The sequence below is a fragment of the Nelumbo lutea genome, chromosome 3, assembly GCF_056320005.1.
Source record: "Nelumbo lutea isolate HS-2025 chromosome 3, American lotus-T2T, whole genome shotgun sequence".
Taxonomy (NCBI): Eukaryota; Viridiplantae; Streptophyta; class Magnoliopsida; order Proteales; family Nelumbonaceae; genus Nelumbo; species Nelumbo lutea.
Genome location: NC_142686.1, coordinates 35,611,149 through 35,637,201, shown reverse-complemented (window position 1 = coordinate 35,637,201; position 26,053 = coordinate 35,611,149). Strand labels below are relative to the sequence as shown.

At 37.2% G+C, this 26,053-nt stretch overlaps 1 protein-coding gene across 1 annotated transcript in view; it reads left to right on the top strand.

Annotated features, from left to right (window-relative positions):
* Positions 1–25,849, top strand: part of ASHH1 (SET domain group 26) — a 50,779-nt gene extending 24,930 nt beyond the window's left edge. The window contains exons 8-11 of the mRNA XM_088974793.1: positions 11,446–11,644; positions 17,242–17,276; positions 19,617–20,109; positions 25,162–25,849. Of these exons, the coding sequence (XP_088830919.1) occupies positions 11,446–11,644; positions 17,242–17,276; positions 19,617–20,109; positions 25,162–25,434 (1,000 nt within the window). The 3' untranslated portion in view covers positions 25,435–25,849. The remainder of the gene's footprint in view (positions 1–11,445; positions 11,645–17,241; positions 17,277–19,616; positions 20,110–25,161) is intronic.
* The last annotated feature ends 204 nt before the right edge of the window (positions 25,850–26,053 follow it).

The window sequence follows — 26,053 nt, the reverse complement described above, 5'->3', positions numbered from 1 at the left end:
TTTTCTCCTCTTATTTTAATATTTACAGGCATTGGGAGTAAAGTTTGGGGTTAAAAAAATGTCTTGTAGGTTTTGAGTTTTAATTTAGAAGAGGAAAGAGTGGAGATGTCTTTGGAAATGAAAGGGGGAGTGACAAGTTGAAGGGTGGTGGGGCAGGAAGACAAATATCATTTGACAAACAATGCATGCATTAATAGATTAGTATTGTCATGGGAACAGCCTTGATAGGGTGGTTGAGAGGGATTTTTAGGTGCATAAACTTGGGTTTATTTTATTTGGGTGGGGAAGAGGGAAGAAGAACAATATTTGAAGATTTAGAGGTGAAGCAAAGAGAAAAGGAGATTGAGGAAGTTGTCTTCCTTTACAATGGGGAGTAGAGAAGTTAAGTATGGGGAGTAGTGTGAGGATCTTGGTTTTGGTGAAGGAAGGAGGGGATCTTTGAAGAAGGTGGCTCTTTAGGAGAGAGATTTGTTGCATTGAACTATCAAATTATCAATATAAATGAGAATTCTTACATGGGATACTAGAGGGTTAATAGGCTGTTGTGGCAAATAGGAACGAAGGATCATCTGGTTAGGTGGGAGATAGTGTGTAGGAGCAAGAGGGAGGAAGGTCTGGGAATAGGTAATATTGGGAATAAGAATATGGCTTTGTTGGGGAAATTGCCTATTGAGAGAAAAATTGTGGAGCAGAGTGGTAGCAAGTATTCATGGTCATGCTGGTATTTGTCCTTGAACAATGTTGGCTTCACTATGGAAAGCTATTCATGGTATTCTCCTGCAATTCTTAAGCCATGTTTTTGAAAGATGTATGAGTGGGAAACTTCCCTCTTATGGACCTTTTCCCCTCTTTGTACTCTATTTCCCCATTTAAAAAGGAGCCGATTTCAAGATTTTTATCACCTTGCTTGCTTCTTATTGGTATTAATTGGGATTTTGAGTTTAGAAGGGGTTTGTGTGAGAGCAAATATAATGAGGCTACAAATTTGCTGCTGCTCCTGAAAAAAGTTTGTCTTGACTTCTCTAAGCCTGATAGGAGGGTGGGTTCTCCCATCCCAAAGGTTTTTTCTTGTTTGCCTCTTTCTTTAACTCTCTTTACTTCTCTCTACAAGCTCTTCCTTTTCCTTCCAAGCACTGTGGTGCAGGCTACTCATTTCTAAATCATTGCCTTTGGAGAGTGTTGTTACCACCTACTAATCTCTTTTCCATTTGTTGCGGGTTTTCTTAACTGTTTTTATCTTTATATGGGTGCTGGTGGAACTTACCAGTGGAGGTGAGGAGGTTGTTTGATCCTTCTACATTTCCTTGGCCTAGAAGGGGGAAGAGTGCTATGGGGGTGCACTAGGGAAGCAGTGCTGTAGACTATTTGGGAAGAAAGGAATGCAAGAATCTCTAGAGGAGGACAGATTTTAGAAGCAGTGAAGTGTATAATGATGAGGGTGATACATTGGGTCAGAACTATGGACATTTTTCCACATCTTTCGTTTGATTATATATGGAGCAATTGGTGTGGTGGCAAATAACTCTTCAAAAAATGAGTTGACAACTTGCCTTTGGTCACCTCCTGGTGAAGATTATAAAATTAAATTTTGATGGAAGCAGCCAAGGTAATTTGATTCTTCTTGGAGTGTGTGTTGGGGGGGGGGTTAGAAACATTGAAGGAAATGTATTGCTTTATTTTTGGGTCTGGTGTGAGAGGGGGATTCAGTTAGGGTTGTACTCCTTGCGGCAATTCAAGGGGTTCAGTTAGCTAAGAATTTGAATGTGAAAAAGTAGATTATGATGGGGGATTCCAAGTTGGTAGTGGAGTGGTTGAAGAATCCATGGGCTGTCATCTTGGAGTATAGGAATGGGATTAAGGAATTTAAATGGTTAACCAGGAATATGACTCAGTGAATGGGATGGCGGATATTTTAGCAAAACAAGGGGTTAATAGAGTTATTTTATTTTGGGATCAGTTATAATCTGTTTCTTTCCTTTATGAAGTGAGTGAACCTTTAACCTCTTGGGATGCTTGTACTGTATATATATATATATATATATATATATATATATATATATATCTTGATAAATAAGATAAGATAAATTTCATTAATAGAAAACTAATGCAGTTACAAGCTTCCCATGGAGAGGCATGAGCTGCGTCCTCTCCTAACAGCAGGAAGAAAGACAAAAGATAGAGAACAGATTCAGTCTACAATTGAGCCCAATACAAACCTTCCCTGTTTACCCCTTGTTTTGCAAGACCATCAGTCATAGAGTTTGCTGATCTCCCCACCCATTGTATTCTCGCTGTCAAGCTCCTTGTCAGGCAGTTGAATTTTTTAATTTCATTCTTAAAACACCACACTATAGAGTCCGGGTTTTGTAGCCAGCTCACTATCACCTTGGAGTCCCCTTCTATTATCAACCTTTCCACACCTATCTGCACTGCCAGCTGTACTCCCTGGATAGCGGCTGCAAGTTCCGCCCTAGTAAAGTTTCCAACTCCAATGGGTCCTGAGTAAATAGGAGCCACATTCCCAGCCTCATTCCTCAGTACCCCTCTAACCCTTGATGGATGTGGATTGCCAAGACTACTGCCATTGAAGCTCAGCTTCAAGAAGCTTTCAGGAGGAGGTTCCCAAGCCATACTCACTTTAGTCTTTATGGATGAACATTAGCCACTGCTAACTAATTCCTCCAAATATCATTAAATGAGAATTGATGGAATAGGTCCAGTGATTTTAGCCACAGGATCACCCTATTTAGAATGCAGTCCTTCATCTCTTCTAGGCTTCTCTCCCTCTCTTGGAAAATTCTGGTATTCCTTTCTTCCCACACGAACCAGATCAGCACTGCTCTTGCACACCTCCGCATAATTCTTCCTCTTCTGTGACGCCAAGGGAAGAAAGCAGGATAAAAAATCAAACTTGCATCTGCTGGCCTAACCAACCTGCACCCAAACAATGAGAAGAGCCACTCCCATAACTCTGCAGTAAATGAACAAGATATTAGTAGATGGTTACAGTCCTCACCATGTGACCTGCAAAGAATACACCAAGAAGGTGGGAGACAGAGAAAAGGTCTTCTCTTTTGTAGAATGTCTAAGGTGTTTATTTTCCCATAATGCATTTCCCAGCAAAAAGCCATATCCTTAGGGGGGACAGGCCTACACCAGATTTCCTTAAGAGGGAATGGCTGGTTGGGGGTAGACTGAGTAATGGATTTAAAGAAAGAAGCGCATGAGAAGGATCCATTTGGCTTGGGTGTCCAAATCCGTTTATCAGGTTCAGAAGCGTCCAAACACATTGTATCAAGTAGGCTTTAGCAGATTTGTTAAGGACACAGTTTCCTCTTCTTTTAAATCTCTACGAAACCCAAGGTCCCAATTTGATGTTAATGGATTATCCATAATGGAAAGAAACTTTGACACAAAATCCATTTTATAACATGAAACAAAGAACAAAGAAGGGAAAAGGTCCTTCAATGGAGCCTTTCCAACCCAAGTATCCTCCCAAAATAGGACAAAGTTATCATTGCAAACATCATACCTGACAAAACTGAGAAACTGAGGAAGAATGCCATGAATAGTTTTCCATGGTGTTGCCAAGGTTGCCCGCCATGATACTCTAGCATCCTATCCATTTTTTGAGCGACTGTGAAAACTACTCACCATCTCATGTCAAAGTCTCTCTCTCTCTCTTTCTCTCTCTCTCTCCACTGGCCACCTCCATAGCCACTTCCCCTGCAGTGCTTTATTTTTTTAATCAAATTCCCTAACCCCAATCCCCCCTCCTCTTTATTGTGGCATACCACCTCCCATTTTGTCAAATGATCCTTCTTACTTTCCCCCCAACTCCCAGAGGATATCTGTCATCAACTTCTCTAGCTTCTTAGCTTCCCTAGGTGGTATCCTAAACACAGATAGGAAATAGGTTGGTAAGTTGGCAAGTGTGGTTGTTATCAACATGATTCTACCCCCAAGGATATATAGTTTTTTCCCATGAGGTTAACCTCTTTTGGAACCTCTCTACCACTGGACACCAAAAGTTACTCTCCCTAGGGTTTGCCCTTAATGGAAGCCCCAAGTAGGTCATAGGCCAAGACGAGATAGAACACCCTAAAGCTTCTTGCTATAGCCTCCACCTCACTATCCTCCAAGTTAACACCGGCTACACATCTCTTTCCAAAGTTGATACTCAAATTTGACAATCTCTCAAAGCTTATAACCAGATCCTTGAGATTTCTCACTTTCTCAATATCATCCCCATCACAGAAAATCAGAATATCATTTGCAAATTGGAGGTGGGGGACCGGAATACCATCCCTACCTATTCTCCACCCTTTAATCACATCTTCTCTGTCAGCCTTTGAGATCATTCTACTAAGCAGCTCTGCTACTAGAGTGAAGAGGGAAGGTGATAGGTTTCCCTTGCCTGATACCTCTACAAGCTGGGAAGAAGTCCTTCACCACTCCATTAACCAAGGCAGAGTAATGGCAAGAGCTAAAACATCAAAGAATCTAATTGCACCACTTATTCCCGAAGCCACGATTTCTCAATACTTGTACCAAGAAGTGCCAGTCCACCAAAATCATAGGCCTTTTCTAGACCCAACTTACAAACAAAACCTTTTTTTTTTAGATCTTCTCATATCCTCCACACACTCACAAACAATTAGGATCTAATCTACTATTTGTCTCCCTTGTACAAAGGCCCCTTGGGCTTGGCTTATTAGGGAGGGAGAACTACTTTAAGCCTCAAGGACAACACCTTAGCCAAGATTTTGTAAATGCTAGCTACCAAACTAATTGGCCTGAAATCCTTAGGTTGGATAGCATCTGGTTTCTGCTATATATATTGATTTATTCTAATAAATTTTAAAGTTACTTATTTTTTTATCAATAACACATTTCATTAATGAATCACAAGAATAATTACAAAGGGGAAGACAAACTTTCTTATCTTCCAACTGCAGCTTGAGCTCCCAAGAAAGGAAAAAAGAACAAGAAAAAGAAAAAAATAAAATTGCACCTGTGCCCAAAACATTGACTCCCTCTCTACCCCTTGTTTAACTAACTCATTAGCAAGGGAATTTGCTGATCTGTTCACCCAATTGATCTTAACTTCCATCTCTCAAACCAGCCACCTGAATTTCCTCCTCACATTGCTGTAATTCCATAAGCCACTATTGTCTTTATTCAGCCACCTGAATTTCTAATATTTATCTACTTAGTCATTTATCAAAAAAATATTCATCTCCTTAGCTTTCTGGACTCCTTCCATAACTGCATAGATCTCGACTCTAAGAGAGTCATCCACTCCAATTGGGCCTGAGAACATGGCAGAAACAACCCCATTCTCATCCTTAAACACACCCCCAATCCCTGAGTGTCCAGGATTCCCTCTACTACTCCCATCAAAGTTTAGTTTTAGGAATCCAGCAGGTGGAGGGGTCCAAGACACTCATTACTGTTTTGGTTTGGGAACAATTAGCAATCTCACCCCACTTCCTCAACATGTCATCCACTGTGTAATCTATGAATATCTCTAAGGATTTCAGCCACTGTACAACCCTTATATGGATCAATTCCCTAAGTTCTTCAGCACCTCTCTCCACTTTAGAGAAGATTTTGGAGTTTCTTTCTTCCCACAAAGACCAACATACCGCAGCCCTCAGGCCTCTCCACATAGTCCTTCCCCTTTTCATACGCCTCCTCAAAGAAGAAGGGGAAAAGAGACTTTGCAGGTTTGATGGAGGGTTCCAGGTACACCCAAAAAGGGAGAAATCCCACTAGTGATTTAATAGGTGCGCGTGAGGCATACCTAGGCGCAAAAGCGAGGCGCATTTTGGGGTATGCACCTTGCTTAGGTCCTAGGCGCACCCCTTTCATAGACTTGTTCGGGCTTGCCTCGAGGGGTGTGGTACAAAGGTGACTCATAGGATCAAGAATGCAATATGTTTTACATCACATTAGCTACTTGAAGCAATACAATTAAGGAGAAAAAGAGATTGTGGATTTTACATGCTTGAAAATGCTTTATATGTTTGCTTTTATTTTTAAATTTTCATTTGAATACGCTTTACATGTTATGCTTATGTATTTTAATTTTAGATAATAGGTTTTTAAAACATTTATTTTAAAATCTAAATTTATATTTTTTATTAACATCGTTTAATATTTTTTGTTTTTTTGCAAATTTTAAAAATTTTTGGCATTTTTTTGAACTTTCTGACTTTTTTTTTAATTTTTTAAGCTTTTTTTTTGGGTAATTTTGCGCCTTTCTTAAAAAGGCGCGTGCCTCACCTTGCGCCTTAGGCGCAATCTGGCCCTTGCGCTTTTTTTGCGTCTTGCGCTCTTAAAACACTGAAGACCACTCCTAGATAGACTTTGCAAACTGGCAAGACACCAGTAGGTGAAAACCAGTCTCCCCATCAGCTTTACAAAGAACACACCAGTGAGGGTACAAACAATTATTGGGTCTCTTCTTTTGGAGCATATCACCAGTGTTGATTCTTTCTGAAAATGCTTCCCAACAAAAACTACGAACCCTAGGAGGAATTGGCATGCACCAAACCTCATTAACAGGGAAAGGGATGACTACAAGATTGATGGACTGGCTTAAAACTTTGAAGAAAGAGGTGTAGGAGAATGATCTAGTGGGGGTGGGGGTCTAGATTCTAGAGTCCACCTTAGTAGGGTCTAAGAAAACATTATCAAGAAGTCCAAGGAGACTCGAAATACTGTCAAGGTCTGAGTCTCTCACAACCCTCCTCAAACCCAAATTCCACCCAAACCCAGAAATGGAAGAGGAAGGGGTAATGAAAGAAGAAACTGGCTCATTTTTCAAATAAGATAGGGCATGCAAAGAAGGAAACTGGTCCTTTAGAGGGGCATTCCCCACCCAAGTTTGTTCCTAGAATTTTATGGAGTTATCTGAATTCAAGTCATACCTGATAAGAGGGGAAAAGACTGATAACAAATCATGATCCCATCCATTTTGCTCCAGCCCATGTATGCTGATCACTACTTTAGCCCTTAATTTCTCCTTTTCTAGTGGGAACCTCCACAACCACTTCCCCCGAAGGGCCAAATTCCTTTTTCTAATGTTCCCAAGCCCCAAACCATCACGGTGAGAGAATATTGGGATTCAATGGTGATAGTGAGTATTCAACATGTTGGTTTGTTGTTTGGGTTGCTGATAACTTGGGATTCAATGGTGATAGTGAATTTTGTGGAACTGAAGGGAAGATTCTTCTCATTCAGTTGGTTTTAGAGGTGAAGGGGGAAGGGATTTGATACCTTATGAATGTATAGTCCTATTCACCACCAACTTTAAGGTGGTTGGATAGATTTTTGTTTTTAGGTTTGTGGGAATCAATGGATTTGGCTTTAGAACCAGTTTTGAATCCTCTGTTGATCATAAACTAACTATTCTTAGAGAATTCATTGTTGTCAAGACCTTCAAATTTGAAAATATGTGGTTGGAACATCTAGAATTTGCTAGTATGATTGATAGTTAGGGGTGAAGTCCCTTTGATGAGGAATTACAGGCTTTAAAGCGTTGATAAAAGGTTGGACTAAGCAGGTATTTGGAAATGTTCAGGGAAGAAAGGAAGAAGTGTTGGAAAAACTTGGTTCATTAGATGAACTGGACAAGGCTGACCACCATGCTTGGGGCATGCTTAGAAGAAGATGTACTAAAGAGAAAGCTTTCTGATGTTGTTCATAAAGGTGTAATACTGTTACTTGGTTGTGAAGAGATTTATCGCTGGAGGCAGAGGATTGTAGGGGCTGCCAGTTTATGAGCGTTGCTTGGCATATTATTTGCATGATACATATATTAAGGGCAGCCCAGTGCATGAGGCTCCCAACAATGCAGGGTCTGGGGAGGGACAGATGTATGCAGCCTTACCCCTTCACATACATAGAGGCTGTTTCCAGTTGCATAGCATTGTGCTATCGTAGCACATATATTCTTTGATCCTTTCTTTCACAATTTAATAAAGTTAACTGTTGCCAATAAAAAAAGTTGTCCTTGATACACATGAAGAAATATCTATAACAATCAAGAATGTTTATGGAAATTTATATACAGTTTATGTTTTCCTGTGGAGGAATTCTTCAATATATATATATATATATATCTTGTAGTTTCTTTGAAGAGGGTAAAATGACTGTCAGAGAGAAGATTAGAGGAAGAAGAAATTGAAACAGCTTTATGATCAATGAGTGATGATATGACTCCGGGATATGTTGGTTTTAGCATGGCATTCTTCAATGCATGTTTGTAGTCTGTTTTTTTCAGAAATGGTATCTAATGCAGCTTTTATCATTTCCTAATAAGGATAGAGTCCTGGAAATAAAAGATTCCATCCTATCAATCTAATTTCAGGTATGTATAAAATCCTTATTAAAGGTGAAAGTAGGCTTTATGAAACTTGAACCAATGAAAAGTAAGCTGACTTTAATGTGATTGGTTGAGATCTGGATTTAACGTGCAGCCAATATTAGTGAATGTACCATTGTTGAACTCAGAAATAAAATGTTTGAAAATATCTATTTGCTCAGTTGGTTAGAGTATTATGTTATTAATAGAAAGGTTGTAGTTTTGTACCTAATGTCATACATAGGCTAAACTGTCATGGAGACTCTGAACTGGCTCTGTGGCTCACAGCAAAGGTTTCAAGTATGGCATCATTTGAAGTTTTCAGGTTTTTGATGGCTCTCCCACCGTCTACCTTTTACAATTAACTAATAATACTTTACTTTTCTGCAATGCTGTTGAGGAATAGCTCCTATATCTTAGATGCTTATCTGATCGTTTAATCTATTTTGGGACTTAGAATAAACCTCCATAGAAGCTAGGTATAGATGTTGGAAATGTCAATTTGGACTATCTAGCTATATTGCCTTGGATACAACATACAAAGTTGCTAATTTCCCATCTATCTCTGTTTGTGCTTCAGTGTTGTCATCTTTCCAACTCGATTTTGGAACCCATTGTTGAAAGAGTTCATAAAAAGCTGGCCTCATGGAAGTCTAGGTACATCTCTAAAGAGAGGAAAGGCGTTCTCTTTTGGAATTCATTGGCCTAGCTCCCGATTTATTTTATATATATCTCTCTTTCCTCATGCATTTGGCTATGGCTAATTGGCTGGAGGAAATCCAGTGTTACTTTTTGTGGCATGGTTGGAAGGATGAATTCCAATTTGGTTCTGAAAATGGTTTCAGAACCATACCAATCTCTTATTGAAAATGACATTTTTTTTTGAACCACACAATGCAAAAGAGGCTTTTCTGTTCATGGTTCATTTTTTGAACCATGATATGTGAGCATTGATTGTATGATTCATTTATACATGTACTTTACTACTTACTTTTAATTATACAGTCATCAATCATCATCAAATAGAGACATTATAACTGGAGCTATGTTGGTTTGCGAGACACATCTAACTGTCATTTCATGTGTATTTACATCAGTGAACCATGTTTCCTGGTTGAGAAAGCCATAAGAAGTTTTGTTCAAAAAAAGGCCATTTTTCTGGTTCTGGAACCATGGACATACAAGTAGCATAGGTAGTGTTCGTGAACCAGATGAAACACGATCATAACCACAGACTGAACACTCCCTTAATTGATTGGGACATGGTCTTCTGTGCAGTGTGTTGGCATTCTTGGTCTTGAACACTGGAAGGATGTTAGTACCTGCCTTCCTGGTCTCGAACCAGATGAGACATGAGTTGCTGGAGTTTTTCCTTTTTTTGTGGTATTAGAACCAAAATGAGTGATGGTTCCACAACCAGTTTTTGGAGAAATTCTTGATGTGATTGCCGACCACTTATTGCACTTATGAGCTCTTTTTCTTATTGCTGAAAATAGGAATATTTTGATCAGGCACTGTTATGAGAGAAGTGAGCAGGGGGTAATTTGGCAGCCAAGGTTTCAAAGAAATTTGAACGACTAGGAGTTGGAAATTGGAATTCTTTCTACCAATCTTTCCTTGATATGATTTAAGATTGATGACTTAACCACAAAGCCATTTGGAAATATGGGGCCCTCTCCAATATTTCCTTTTTTGTCTGGACCATAGTAAAGCGTTTATGACACAAATACAATATTGGGATTTGTATATAATTCAAAATTAAGAATAACCTTACCTTCTTAAAAAAACATAATTCAAAATTAAGAAAAAAACTATGGTAAAAATTTGATTGAGTAAACATAATACTGTAACAGATCAGTCAAATATATATTTTTGTTTAATGTACTTTTGTTTAGAAATTTCGATGCAAAAATTCAGCATATTTTATTTGTAAATGTGTATAATATATTAAATATAAATAGATTTTTAAATATTTAGGATTATTAATTATAAATATCTGAATTGTTTTGGACTTCTATATTTCAGAATCTGAATTATTTTCATATTTTTCCATATCTTTGAAAAGATCATGTTTCAGGACTTTTTTTTTAAATACATCATACATGATTAATACGCATTATATGTGGATTTGCTAACTAGGAGGGACATGCTGTTGGATTCTTTTACATGCATCATTTGCAGTGCTTGCCAAGAGTAGTCAAAATTACTTGTTTTGTATTGCAGTTTTGCCACTCTAATATGGTCCAATTTTCTGAACACTTTTGGTATTTCCTGGTGTTTCTGAAGCTGCATCATGGAGTATTTTAGCTGTTGGAGAGCTAAAGGTTTAAGTAGAAGAGTAGGGTAATATGGAAGTGTTGTCCTTGGCAATTATATGGGCCAGACAGTCAGATAGGAGTCAATCCTTAGAGGAAGATCTGGGAAACATGATTCAATTGACATTATATCTTGGCTTTTGCTTCACAAGGACTTTACAAGGATGTGGGGCATTTTTCTTTTATCTCAACTCCTGTTTTGTTAATGGCCGATTTCTTGTTCTCTGTAAATGGTGTTGGTTGCCATGTACTTCATGAATGTAAATATAATTTCATCACCTTTTCAAAAAAAAAAAAAAAAGAAAAGAAAAAGCATCACATCTACAATATACAGAATTACAGATAACACATTCAATATCAAATTCAAAATTAATTAATCAAAAAATAGCAAGAAGATAGGTTAGATGTCCTCCATAAAATGAGCCTTGCCTATGAGCCTAAGCTCACAAACAAGTGTGCCTTTTAAAACAGTAGTCCTAACAGAAAAATTGACTGATATTTGTATGAAGTTAGTGGAATGGGTCTCGGTGCATCCTGAATTTGTCAATGTGAAAAGGGAGGTGCTAGGTACCGGTTTATTCTCTACATTGAACATTGTTAATGGGGATGATTAAGTCTGTAGTTTTTGCCTTGTTATTCTATTTCATGGTATTGTGAAACCACTTCACCTTTTTCTTGCAATCTTCTTTTCATCAATAATTTTTTATTATAATACAAAAAAGCTCCTATATGATATCTAGTTTTTTTTGAAATTTGCAGCCAACCCAATTGTGAGACAAGGAAGTGGACGGTTTTGGGAGAACTAAGGGTTGGGATATTCGCAAAACAAGATATTCCTGCTGGAACAGAGCTAGCTTATGATTATAACTTTGAATGGTATGGTGGTGCTAAAGTTCGCTGCCTCTGTGGTGCAGCATGCTGTTCTGGATTCCTTGGGGCAAAGTCTCGTGGTTTCCAGGTGCATAATCCATCACACTACCTGAATGGTTTTCTATATGCTTTGGGTTTTCAGTTTCCTGAAATCTGAAAGAGATAGGTGCTATGTTATATCTCTGCATGAATTTTCATAATTCAGCTCAACTTTCAAGGAATGGGGAAAGCTTCCTTTTTTTTTTTTTTTTCTTTTGTCAGTAATGGGAATTTATTAACAAGAGAAAGAAGGATAATACAAAGCAGAAGGGAAAAAGAAAGAATAAAAACCACCACATAATCCATCTTCCCCACAGGGGTCATTGAGTCTTCTACACAACTAAGCAATAGTATAAATTATAAAATGGGAGCTTTTTATAATAGAAAGCTCTTTCAAAACTGTGAATGCAAGCATTATAAATCTCCTTTCATACTGAAAAGCAACAGTGCCAGAACAGTATAAAACCCTTTATACTGTTTTGCCAAAACCCAAATGTCCTATCTAGTCCATATCAGGTAGTTTTCTCCCGCATATGTAAGCTAGTTATTTTCTGTTTTTTTCCCACTTTCAGTGTTTTAGCATGGTTGGTGTGAATTAACTTGTAAATTGTAATACAGGAGAAATGGTTTGTCCTAGTGATGCATGTATGCAACTCAACAAAACTTATGTATAACTTTAAGAAATGTTCTGTTTATATATTCTGTTGGGAAAAGTGGCAACACTGAACCAAGGCCGGTGTATGGGAATAGCCAGCCCAAGCTCAAGACCTACAAAAGAAGGAAGCCACGTCAGCTCTCAGGTCCAACTAATGACAGGCTGGCATAACCAAATGCAACAAGAAGTGGGATTTAACTTCCAAGATTGTAACAGATTGTACCAACCCCATGTATAAATACAATCGGAAGAAGTAACAGAGACAAGCATTCAAACAAACTCTATCTCCCTTTCTTACTCTCTCTCTCTCTCTCTATTCTCAGGAGGTGGTTCCTTGGTAGAATCCTATGTTAGGCAGTACCTAATAAATTCTATAGGTAGTTATTATTTCTCTGTCCAGATTGGTCAATAACAATGATCAGAAATGCATTAATGAAAGAGTAGAGTGAATACAAGTACAAGGATTATAAACCCCTTCTCATTGGAAAGATCCTAGAGAGAGGACAGAATGAAAGTTTACTTCAAGGTGGAAACAATACAGACAAAACAGTAGCAGTTATGTCAGTCTCTAGGATGTACTTCAGATAATAGTAAGTAGGACTGCAAAAGGATCAAATCAAATTGGATATACCTTTAAGCAAATTTTATTCATTAACATTTTAATTCAAATAGAATCTTATCCATTGAATTTATATCCTGGTTTAAAATCTCTAAATATTTTATAATATTTCCATGAAATGTTTCTATTTCCATTGGGTGCCAACACAAAATATTATTGGAATTTATCTCCACATGTTTGCAATACTTCAGAATCTTGTATTATTGTTTTCTACAAATTTTACTTTGTTAATTGTATCAATGCGATGTTTTCACTTCATATTTATTGGAAATGAGATTTCCATGTGCTCATTTAAAGCCTGTTCTTTATAAATTGATGCTTGAGTTAATAAAGCTACTATTTTTTTTTTCTTTATGGGGAATTTCTTATATAGTTATAGTTATTGCGTGACTGGAAGGTCCTCAGTTAATATTGTAGGAGTGTTGAGTGGGACTCATCATGGGGCATTGAACAACCAGTGTTGCATGGACTTGGACATGGGAATCTGAGTTTGATGTTAATTGAAAAGGATCCAACAAGCAATGGATCATAAGTTATGTGTAAATTAGAATAATATAAATACTGAAGTGTCCTATTGGACAGCTTAAATGGTTGGACCATTGTTACATAGAAGCACTTAAAGTGAGGATTCATAATTTTGGAGAGTTGACATGGTGGGTATTTTGGTAAATCCGCCTGATTCACACTATGGCTGAGTCCCACACATATTTTGGAGAGTCGGGCACGAATTGACTCATAGACACATGTTGTCTTGCAAGTCCTCCCCAAAGGTGTGGTGTCTATGCAACACTACCAATGATCTTATTCCTTATAGTCCTTAAATATGTCAGTTGAGGGTGAGTTTAGGCAACTCATATTCTAGTAGATTCATGGTTACCATACAATTGGTAGGGGTGGTAACATCTCAACCACTTGGGTCAGGTTCTGTATCTGTAATCCGTATGTAGAACAGTAGGTGTATGAGGGATAAATTCTGATGTAATCTAGTTTAGTGATTCATTGAAGAGATCACTGTCTGATGTATGAATCACTCAGATGTAAAAGTAATATAGTCCTTAGACATGAAGAATTATTAGAAATTTAAGGTTGTTTTTAGTTATTTGATATACCAAGGGTAATCTTAACTCCAGAAACAACCAAGGTACACCCAAATTAAAAAGCAATTACAACACAGCCCAAAACATAGAGTTTCTGTTCACCCCTTGCCTAGGTAGACCATCTGCCAATGAATTTGCCCTTCTCTTACCCATGTACATTGAATTTCGAGTTCCTTAGTCAGCCACTTAAATCTTCTCTTTGCATTGCTGTACTTCCAAAGCCTAGAGTTGTCCTCTTTTAGCCAGTTCACAACAATTTCAGAATCTCCTTCTATGATCAATGTCTTTAGCCCTTTGTACCCCTTCAAGAGCCGCTAGCATCTCAGCCCTCAAGGAATCTCCCACCCCAATTGGACCAGAATACATGGCTAGCAGATTCCCTTTTTCATCTCTTATAACTCCCCCCTATTCTGGAGGGCCCTAGATTGTCCATACTGCTGCCATCGAAGTTCGGTTTAGTAAAACCCTGCGATGGAGGGGTCCAACAAGAACTTGAAGCCTTCTTAGCTGAAATTGGTTTTGCAATTTTCTTCCACTTTCTTAGCAACTCACCCTAATATGAGTAACCTCCACTATTTCTTCCAAACTTCTAAGCTTTGCACATTCGATGGGGGTGTTCACCTGCACCTGAACAGAGAAGTAAACCATTCCCAAATGAATTTAGCAAACTGTCAGGAAATTAGTAAGTGGTATCTAGACTCACCATCGGCTTTATAGAGGACACACCAGTGAGGAGACAAACAACTATTGGGTATTTTCCTAACTCTACGGTCCTTCTCTTCCCCCGTGACCTTAAAGATTGACAAAAAATAAACCAGAAGGTTAGCTAATGTAGACCTAATTAGGGTGATTCAACCTCCCAAAGATAGATAATTTTTCTTCCATGTGGCAAGCCTCTTCTTAAACCTCTCCACAACTAGATCCCAAAACTCTCCTTTCTGAGGGTTATCTCCCAATAGCAAACCAAGGTAGTTTAAGGGCCAATTAGATACTACGCACTCCAAAATGTCTGCACACTCAGATATCTCCACCTCCCCCAAATTAACTCCTACTATACAACTTTTCTCAAAGTTCACTTTAAGGTTTGACATTTGTTCAAAGAGTTGTACAGTGTGCTTCAAGTTCCTGATCCTATTGGGATCCCCTCCTTCACAAAACATGATTGTGTCATCTACAAATTGCAAGTGTGTGAGTGGTATGTTCTCCCTTCCAACTCTCCACCCCCTTATTAATTCCTTGGAATCTGCTCTATCTGCAACCAAAGTAAATAAGAAAGGAGAGAGGGGATCTCCTTGTCTAATGCCTCTCAAAGTTGGAAAGAAATCCACCACCGTCCCATTCACCAATATAGAGTAGTTACAAGTCCTAATGCAACCCATCACCCACTTACACTAATTGTCTTCAAACCCAAAATTGATAATTACCTCCAATAGGAAAGACCAATCAACCAAGTCATAAGCCTTTTCCAAATCCAATTTGCAGACCACCCCTTTTTTCTTGGATCTCTTGAAATCTTCCAAACTCTCATTAGCTATAAGTATTTGGTCTGTTATTTGCCTCCCTTTCACAAAAGCTCATTGGCTATTTGCTATAATTGTTGGGAGCACTTTCCTAATCTTGATGGACAACACCTTAGTGATAATCTTATAAAGGATATTAACTAAACTGATTGTCTGTAGTCCTTCGGATGGTTTGCATCACTTTTCTTGGGTACCAAGGCAATGAATGTGGAATTCAGCCCAGGGTTAATCACTCCTCTATTATGGAATTCATCAAATACTCTCATTAGATCTTCTTTTAGTACCTCCCAACAATCCTGATAGAAAGCCATTGTGAAACCATCCGACCCTGGTGCCTTTGATCTATCCATAGAGAACACTGCCTCCTTTATTTCTTCCACGTCAAATTTCCTCTCCAGCCACTTCCTATCTTCTAACTTCAAATTTGGCCACTCCATTCCCTCTAGCCACACTCTATTATTCAGGGGCTTTCTAAATATAGACCTAAAATGATTTGCAAAAGCCCCAACTATCTCTCTTTGATTGGAAATCGTTACCCCTTCAATCTCCAGACTAGAGATAAAATTCCTTCTCCTTCTTCCATTTTCCATATCATGAAAAAACTTGGTGTTTATATCCCCCTCTTTTAGCCACTTACATCTTGATTTTTGCCTCCAACTTATTTCCTCTTTTATCTCTTTTAGCCACTTACAATAGACCATTGGTCGGAAGTTACTCTTGGAAGTGCTCTAGAGGTCAGATTCCCCCAATGTTCTTCCCAATCATTTGAAAATAAGAATCTGTCTAACTTGGAGCAAACAAGATTCACTTGGAGATTAGACCAAGTAAAACAGCTATGTGATAATGGAATCTCCTTAAGTTCAAAAGCATCCACAAATTGATTAAATTTCCTCATGCTCATAGTCAACCTTTGCTTGGATGTTGGGTGATTGGAGGTGATTGTAGGTTTTGGGGAATGTTCAATAAGGGATATATACCATCAGACAAGGTAAGAGGACTTAGGACTCCCATACTAATTCATGAATGACACTGGGATGAAAATTGGAAGAATTCTAGTTGAATTGGGAATCCAGGTGAAGAATCCTGTTTGCACAAGGAGTTTTTATATCTTTTATAAGAAGCATATTCATATGCAAATAGTTTCATATGAAATAAAACATAATAAAATAATATCTATAACTTATAGGAACTAACCCCATGTAGATATAAGTATATGCATTTAAATATTATTGTATTGGATTTAGATCAACATTCAATCCAATTATAAATGGATTGAATCCAGATAACATTAATCAGAGCAGATTTTAATCCAAATTTGGACAAATGGATACCTTTTAGCAGTTCTATTGGTTAGGCATAAGCCCCATTCTAAATGAGTCTTACATATTGTGGCATATGCTAAGCCCCCTATGGTTTTTGGGCCTATGGGGGCTTAGCCATGCTTCCATTCCCTTGCTCCCAGTTAAAACAGAAATTAATGGATGCTAATAATAAAGGTCTTATTATGGGTGAGCAACTCTCTTTTGCTGTTCAGCTCAGGCCCCTCATGTGGTGGCTCTCTGTTCACTCTTCAGAAAAGCACTTGCAATTACTTTCCGTGTTCCTAGTTGTGGGATAATAAGCAAGATAACAACTTCCTGTTTGTCTGTCTGCCTGCCTGCCTGCTTGCCTCAGCTAGGGGGTGTTTTCTTACTAGAGTTTCTATTTTATTGATGACATTCTTATATTTTCTTTTTGGTCTGGCATGTTCAACAGGAGGATACATATCTCTGGGAAGATGATGATGCCAGGTAATGTGTATTGCATATTTGAATTTATAGATGGATTGCACCTGAAGTTTGTTTTGTACAACATATATTTATGCTGTTTCTTAAAGCATATATTCGTTATGACTGCTGTGAAACCTGTTGTTATCTCTTTGTTAATCTAGAATTTCCTATTTTGCTTGACATAAAGCTTCCCATGGGACAAGCTTGGAGCAATGCAAATAGATAACATGCTTTTAGGGGGGGGGGGTATTTGTTGTTTTATATCATCTGAAAAAAATTATATTTGATGAAGTGGAATCTCTACACAAATCCAAGGTGTTTCTTTTTCTTAAACATGATGTAATGGTAGTGCCACACCTGGCCTACAATGACTATACAACCTTGCTTTTATACAAATAGATAAATGAAGGAACGATATTTTCTTTTAACAATAATTATTGTTGTTGGAAGAAAGAAATAAGGAGAGAATTTATAGTTCTGATGATGCTTTTTCCCTCCTCTAGTTTGCTAATGCTTTACATGATGTAACAAATAAGCAGCCCAAGATGCTCAAACCAAGTATGGAAGCAATAGACACTCAGATCCTAATTAACATCAAATCCACCTTATGACTTATAACCTATTTATTTACTTATAATGGATTGCAAGGGAAATTCCAACAGCACATTCATGACCACACTGAAAATAGAAAGTGGGTTAAAACTTGATTGTCTCACTGACACATTTTAATAATAAAATAAGTTGGACAGACCTTTTCCTCTCATTGTCTTATTTACCTTCTTCTGCCTCTATTTATTTTTCTTCCTTAGTTAACAGCAAAAAAAAAAAAAAAACTACTTGCCCGATGATTGGGAGGGCTGGTATTGGATGTTTTTAGTATAGGTGATTAGGTTCAGCCACTACCATTCACTTCCTGTGACTGTGAGCTGTCACTATTCAAGGTGAAGCTGGGATTGATGTGGAGACATTGAAGCTTATCTTGCCGAGGTCTTTCCTCTCTCTCTCTCTCTCTCTTTCAATGAACAATTGATCTTCCCTTAATTCTAATGACATCCCAGATTAGGGGATTGCATTTTTTTTTTATGGGGAGCAAAGCTCTTCTTTTCTTCCATCTTAATCTGGGAAATGATTTTGGAACATCCCGTTTTTGATTAACTGGACACATCCCTAGATATAAGACACAAATAGTACCATTGTTTGTAGTGATAAAAGTCAATAAGAGGGGTGTTTTGTTCCTTTTGAAATTGTACTATTGCGATGTTTGTCAATGATAAAATGAATTTTTGTAGGATGACTTGTGCATAGATACACTTATTTGGGAAATGCATGTAACATTTATTGAGCTTTGCAGTTATATTTAAGATTTATTTATTTATTTATACAAGTTAAAGTAAAATTTAGTAAAACGGAAAAAGCATGGTACAACAACTTATCAAAAAAAAAAAAAAACATGGTAAAACAGACTCCTGGGGGGAACACCCTTACCCAGTAAAAAGCAACAAACTAATATGATGCAGTTATATTTAAGAATCTTGCACAACAATCACAGACAGGTCTCTATGATGTTGTAAGTTTTCCAATGCATGCTCTGGCATTGATAATTGATAAATAATAGATTGATCACTAATGACATCCAGGTTTTGTAGTGATGGTTTTGATGTACTATGAGTCTCTTGCAAATAAAAACTGAATATGTGCATCTTTGTGCCAACATTTTTTTTGTGTTTTTGGATAATTGGAATTTAACTTACAGTATTTTTAGTCATAGGGTTTACTTTGTATCAATGAATTTTGGATGTGGTTTTATATTTAGATGTTCATCTAGAAGTTATAATGGTTTGAAAAGCTTTTCTTTCGAAATTATTACAGATGAGATTTGGGTCTATGCCAACAATTATTTTCGTATTACTTGAATTTAAAAGTACTTTTCATTATTAGGATTTGGCATTGAACAGAACAGAATGGTGATACAGGATTCTTGTAGCTGGCCCTATATTAGTTGGGACAATGCTTAGATGATGATGATGATTTTTTGTATTAGGATCTATTTGGTAGGTATTTGTTTTGAAAGTGTTTGTTTATTGTTTTTTCATATAAAAGTTGTAATGGTTTGAAATGCCTAGCCTCTGAAAGTTTCTTTTCATAGGAACGTTCATTCTTTATGTCCAACTTCTTGTGTTTTCTTTTCTTAGGAACAATGGTGACTGATCTAATTCAATGTTTGCTGTTACTGAATTGATTATTTCTCACATTTTCTGGTTTATGGTTCCAAATAACCATGCTGATATGAAATGCTTATTGTATGTTAATTTGCACAGTGCAATTCTAAGTTAATTGAGGGCATCTGATTGACTTGTACAGATATTCGGTTGATGATATCCCTCTTTATGATTCTGAAGAGGATGAGCCTGCTACCAATCTCCCCAAGAATTCCCATTCCTCGAAACATGAATCTAATACAGAAGTTAAGCATGATTACTCCATGACGAGTGGTGATGGTTCAGCTTCTGAGCATTATTCGCAGTCTACTGCACTTGCAGTTGAGCAACTTGGTTCTATTAAAATGGAGGGTATTGCAGTAAATGAGGCAAGCATAGAAGTAAATGAGGAGAAAAAATTGTACTTGCAGGACACTAGCCACATGTTTGCCCATAAAAATGCAATGATATCTCGTATCCGGAGTAATACTCCATGCCGGAATTATCACATAGCACCAAGCCCTAAGCCAAAGAAAAGATCAGCACGATATCGAACCAGAAGACCAAAACGTCTTGCTCAGAAGCAAGTAGATGCAAAACTTGTTGTACAACTACTAGGGTCAAAGGAAGCACAAGAAGAGGTCTTCACCAATGAGGTACAATCTAAACTACTTTTATATTAAATACAACTTTTATATCAATTTTTTTTTTTAAGTTAGCAGCATGGGTTAAAGTATCGATACGATACATCCTGTCCCGTATCAGCCATATTTGTATCGGTATTGGTGTATCTAAATACGCTTGGAAACACCAATGGGCAAACATTTCGAAAATTTTAAAAGGTCTCTGACCTCTTCTGGGACCCCCTGATTATTATAAAATAAAAAACCAAAAAAATAAAAAATATATGAGTATCGGCCATATTGATATGCACCAATACCCATGTTTGCGTATTGGGTGTATTGATATTTTAATCATTGGTTTGCAAATGTATAATTAATTCTTAAGCTGTTTAAGGTGGAGTTTGGGAGTGTTTATTTGAAAAATAAGTGCTTATTTCAAATAAGCACTCATGAGCGTTTGGTAAAAACGCACTTATTTCAAACAGCAGTAGTATAGATATTTTCAAAATGATGTGGCGGGCCAAGACAGGCCAAAAAGGAAGTAAACACTTAAAATAAGCCCAAAATTTGGGCTTCTCAAATAAGTGCTTATTCTCAGGAATTAGCACTTGTTCAGGCTTATTTCCCAAACACAGAGAAGTGCTATTGGTGTGGTCCCAGCCCAAAATAAGTGCTTATTTCAATAAGCACACCTAACCTAAACTTAGCCTAAGTTAGTGGGTGTTACCTAGGAAATTTCACAAAACTGCCAAGCAGTATTTATTAAAATATTTGACATTGTCACTCTATTTGGTTTACAATTTGGGGGCCGTTGTTTGGCGTAATGGTAAAATCTTGTGATGACGTGGAAGGACATGGGTTTGAGGCTGAGTGCCCACTTTGTGCAAAAGAAATGCCAAAGGTTAGGCCTGTGTCCAGCTTACCTCTCCCAAGACCAGAGATAGGTGGGACCAATATTTAGTAATGGCTGTACTCTACTTGATTTACATTTTGATTTGTTCTTCTCTTTTAGTGGGAAGTAATTCAATGGTTACGGTGTTAATGTTGAAGATTGGCACATACTCTATATCTGACTTGTTTCACATCCTAGGGCACATGTGAGTGGGTAGGAAGTATGTCTCAAATCAAAGATATTCTATCTTATAGAGTTTGGTGATGTCCAAGGCATATTTAACAAGACGACATGTAGGTGAATGCCAAAACAGTTACTAGAGGACAGTTTTTTCTAGAGGTTTTCTCTATATCATTCATTGTTTGCATATATGTTTGCCACCTTTCAGGAATGGGAATTCATCTGTTGTCATGAATACCCCAGTAGAGAAAGATGACAACTCTTTTTTGATGAGATCTGCCATACAATGAGGGTGCATTGGTGCTTTAGATTCTGATGGGTGACTTGAATCTCATTGCCAGCTCTTAAGATAAGTGTGATGGCTGTAATCCCTCTCAAAGACTTATGATTGAGTTTGTGGAGTTGGTTTATTGTGGGCTGATTGGTCATTGATGTCAGGTTCAGGGGACCTTCTTTTACTTGGTCCAATCAATGTAGCTCTGAGAGGCTTATTAGAATGAGACTTGGTCATGTCTTGGTGTATCCCTCATGGCTTAGTTTGTACCAATTAACACAAATCACACACTTGCCAGCCTTTAGCTGGTGATCACACTCCATTTTTATTGGACATTGCAAGGTAGCTGAAGATGAATAGAAGGATTTGGTTTGAAGCCACCTTGATGAAGGAAGCGGGATTTGATGAAGTTTTCTCTACTGCATGGTCGGAAAGTGAAGGAACATTATAGGCTGGAATCTATGAAGCTATCAATGCATAGGTGGGGCTATAGTTTGTGTGGTGGAATTAAAGGGCATATCAAATGGATTGAAGTTGAACTTGCTAAATTACAGGCTACTGATTCCTCTGCTACTAATACCACTGAAGAAGCAAAGTTGTGCAAGGAATTAGAGGAATGACTGAGTTGTGAAGAGGCGTATTGGCATCAATGGTCTTGGGTGAGTTGGCTAAAGGAGGGTGATAAAAACACCCATTACGGAAACTATAGAATGCACAGGAACTCTATTACTTGGCTGAAGGATGATCATGGTGATTGGACTTAAAACCCAAGAATGATTGAGAAGCACATTACTGATTACTATAAATCTCTCTTTTCTTCCACTCATCATTTGAATCTTAAAAGTTTCTTTGGCTTGCAATCACAAATATCTATGCAAGAGAATAGTTATCTTTGTTGGGTTCCTGATGAGCAGGAGGTGTAATGTGCTGTATTCATGCTACTTTTCACCAGAGGTGCTGGGACTTGATCGGTGCTGATCTTCTCAACATGGTGCAAGGTTTCTTTTGGAATGGCAAAGCAAACTCATGTTTGTTTGATTCAAAGCATGATGCAGTTGAAGAGGTGAAAGATTGTAGACCTATTGGCCTTAGTAATGTTTTATATAAAAGCATTACTAAGGCTATTATGGTTAGGCTTAAGCCTCTTCTCCCTCTCTTAATTTTTCCATTTCAGAGTGCCCTCTAATCAGTTATGTAGACAATCCAATGAGAACTAACTTGGATCTGAAAGTCAGTGACATTATTAATGGTAATGGGGATTGAAATTGGGACCTTCTTGATTACTTGATTGAAGATGAAATTAAATGCTCTATTTAGAGAAGCGTCAGCTACACACCCTTCCAAAATTCAATGTTGATGGTGCCTCCAAAGGAAATCATGGCTTATTGCAGTGGTGGAGGGATGCTCAGTGTGAGCTCCAAGCAAATGGGTCCTCTAATCATTGAAAATTGATCTTTTTTTTTTTTCCTTTTAAATGCAGCAATTCCATTTCTCCACTCCTCTCTCTAACTTGTAATGACAGCCCAATCTTTGGTTCATCTAGTCTTATTTTTTTACATGAATTCCAATCAAGAAGTCGGTGAAATTCCAAAATTTTGTGAAGTATCACTTCCCTAATCTCAGTTTTGAGTGAATGTTATTGGGGATTAGGTGCTAAATTCCCTAAAATCCTTGCCCCTCTCCCTCTTTATCCAAGATTAGAATAAGCATGAAGTGAAACCTCACAGGTGTTGAACTCCAAGCAACTAAGAACTGTGTTCATCAAAAAATACAATGCAAATTGCAAATTAGCTCCAAATAATAAAAAATTAACTGAAGACTTGAACTAAACAGGTTTGAAGAAGATATTTCAATTTCTCTATGGATATGACAGGTTATCCATAGATCTACAATATACTTAGTCTTTATGGACAGATCACAAGGAAATATAAATAATTAACATTTATTATTTAATTTCAGAAATTACAAAAAAATGAAAATTAAATATTGAAGAAGAAATTTCAATCGCTCTATGGATATGATAGATCGTCCATAGATCTATAGCATGTTCAACCTTTATGGGCAGATAAAAAAAATACAATTTTCAAATTTTTGTTATTTTATATTTTTCCCAAATTTCATCATAAAAATTTCATAGATCTATTTATAACCATAGTTTTCAAGGCAACATGGTGGATTTTTTAAGTAAAATACATATAGCCTAGGGTACTTCCCTAGGTTCCATAAACATATTTCCTTATATCCATAATTTCCATAAGAAAAGTATAGACTTCATGTTAAAGTATGGAAAATCAACATATTCATGAGAAGAAAAGGAAGAATGAAAAGAAAATTCAAAATATATAGGGGCTGAACCCCTATAAAAGAAAAGGTGGAAGAAGAAAATGTGTTGGTTAGACAAAATTTTAAGTTCTTACTTATTGGTTCAGGTTTTTAAGTCTTTGAGGGTTCAATACAGCAGTTAGGAATGTTTGTTTTGATTAAACCCTGACAAATAAGAAAATAATAAAAAGAAATTAGTGTAAAAGCATACAAAATGAATATTTTAGTTTAATAATGTCTACTTTATAATTATAATCTCAAAAAATAAAAAATATAAAAGTATTTTATAAGACAACATGCAAAACTACTTGGCAATTAGGCAAGGTGAGCCTCCAAGGGTACCTTGTTGCCTACATGTTGCCTTGACAACTAACACACACACACCAAAAAAAAAAACTGACTTTCAACACGAGAAGTGTAGATCAACATAGATTTAAACACTTTGAAGCATTCAAGCAAAAAAAAAAAAAGAAAAACACAAACACAAGAAATCATAACATATTATGAAAAAATTTGAAAATTGTTACCTATTTTGTAATATTTTCCAATTCTTGATAAATATCCAAAAGACTTGACGATTCAAACTTTTTTCTTGCATAAGAAACACATTGTTTCCTACCGTTCCTTGTACCGTGTAGTCAAAGATACAATACGATACACCCTGTATCGGGTGTATCATGTCGAAAATTTAAACTTGTTTATGGGTAGAAGTCCAAGATTGGTTTACTTGCTCTCAAGCAAGTGGCCACTAGACCTGTTCATGACCGGGCTGCCTTGGCCCGTTCTAAGTCGGGCTTGAAAATGAGTTTAGGCCCGCAGGCTTGGGTGTGGCCTAAAACACTAGGCCCAGCATTTTTTTGGGTTGGGCTTGGGCTTTCTCAAAAAAGCCCGGCCCAAGCTTGAGCCCAACTTGATAACATATTATATAGCAAAAAATATATTTTATAGAATAAAAATATATATAATATGTTATTTTCTTTGTTTCTCTTCTCTTTTTCAAGCTATGATCAGCTTTTTCAAATTTTTTGAGTTTTGAAGTTTTTAATATAAATAAATTAGTTTTTTATTGAGTAAAAAAGAAAAAAATCAATTTTCCCAAATTTCTAGTTGGGCTTCAGGCTTTATATGGGTGCAGGGCTTAGACTCTAGAACTAGGTCTGATGGTCGGGCTGGGCTTGGGCTTGGGCCTGAATGTTTTATGTTAATATAAAGACAAAGCACAACCCTAACCCGGCTTGTTCCGGCCCATGAACAAGTCTAGTGGCCACACCTTTGTTGACCAGGCTTCAGAATGAGGTGTATTATTGTTGTAAATACTGCATCTCCTTTTTTCTTTAATATATTAATTTGTTACTCATCTGCCAAAAGTAAAAACAGGGTTTTAGTAAAAGTAATACTACTGTCATTGAACCTGCAGGGAAAAAAGAAGCAAGCCACTTCTCAACTTGAGTCTCTGTATAATGAAATACGTCCTGCCATTGAAGAACATGAGAGAGACAGCCAAGATAGTGTGTCAACCAGTGTGGCAGAGAAGTGGATTGAAGCCAGCTGCTTTAAACTGAAAGCAGAGTTTGACCTTCATTTGTCCATCATCAAGCATGTGGCTTGCAGTACCCGAAGAGCAGGGAATAGAGCAACTCCTGAAGGAATGGAGAATGAACATGGCATGAAATATTTGACAGATCAATAATTTCAACGTGCAGCTAACAGGTGAAACAATAAACTCTATTGCCTTGAATAATTTGGATTGGTCATAAAATTTGATTGCAGTAACTCAATTGCCTTGAGTATTTGGAAGGACAGCAATAATGTCCTAAGGTCAGCAAGAGTGTGCACTTCAATCCTCACAATCTAGTCTGGAATCTTGAGTATTGACATTAAAAACTTCTCTTATTAGGGCCGGTGGGGTGGTAGTAATTATCAACTTTTAATTTCTGTCATTGGGGTTATTAGAAACTTTTGAGTACACCAATAGAATCTTGATTCTTGATTTCTTTTCTCATTGCGGGGTGATTACAACTTTTCTCTCAGTCGAGGGAATGCTCCTAAAAATTTGGTTGTACAAAACATTCTTATTGGCATATAATCTCTTCTTTCAACTACCAGTGAACCATTTCATTATTTTCTAACCTTTTTGTTTAACCTGTATATTCTTCTGCGGGAGTAAGTAAACAATGTCAATGCTTGAAATCTGTCGCCCTATGGACAGTGACTCATGAAAAGGATTCATCATTCACTTGTCGTATCTCATCATGTTTTCATGTTGATTGCTTTTATTCAAGATCACATCCAGATGGGGCATATGGTTT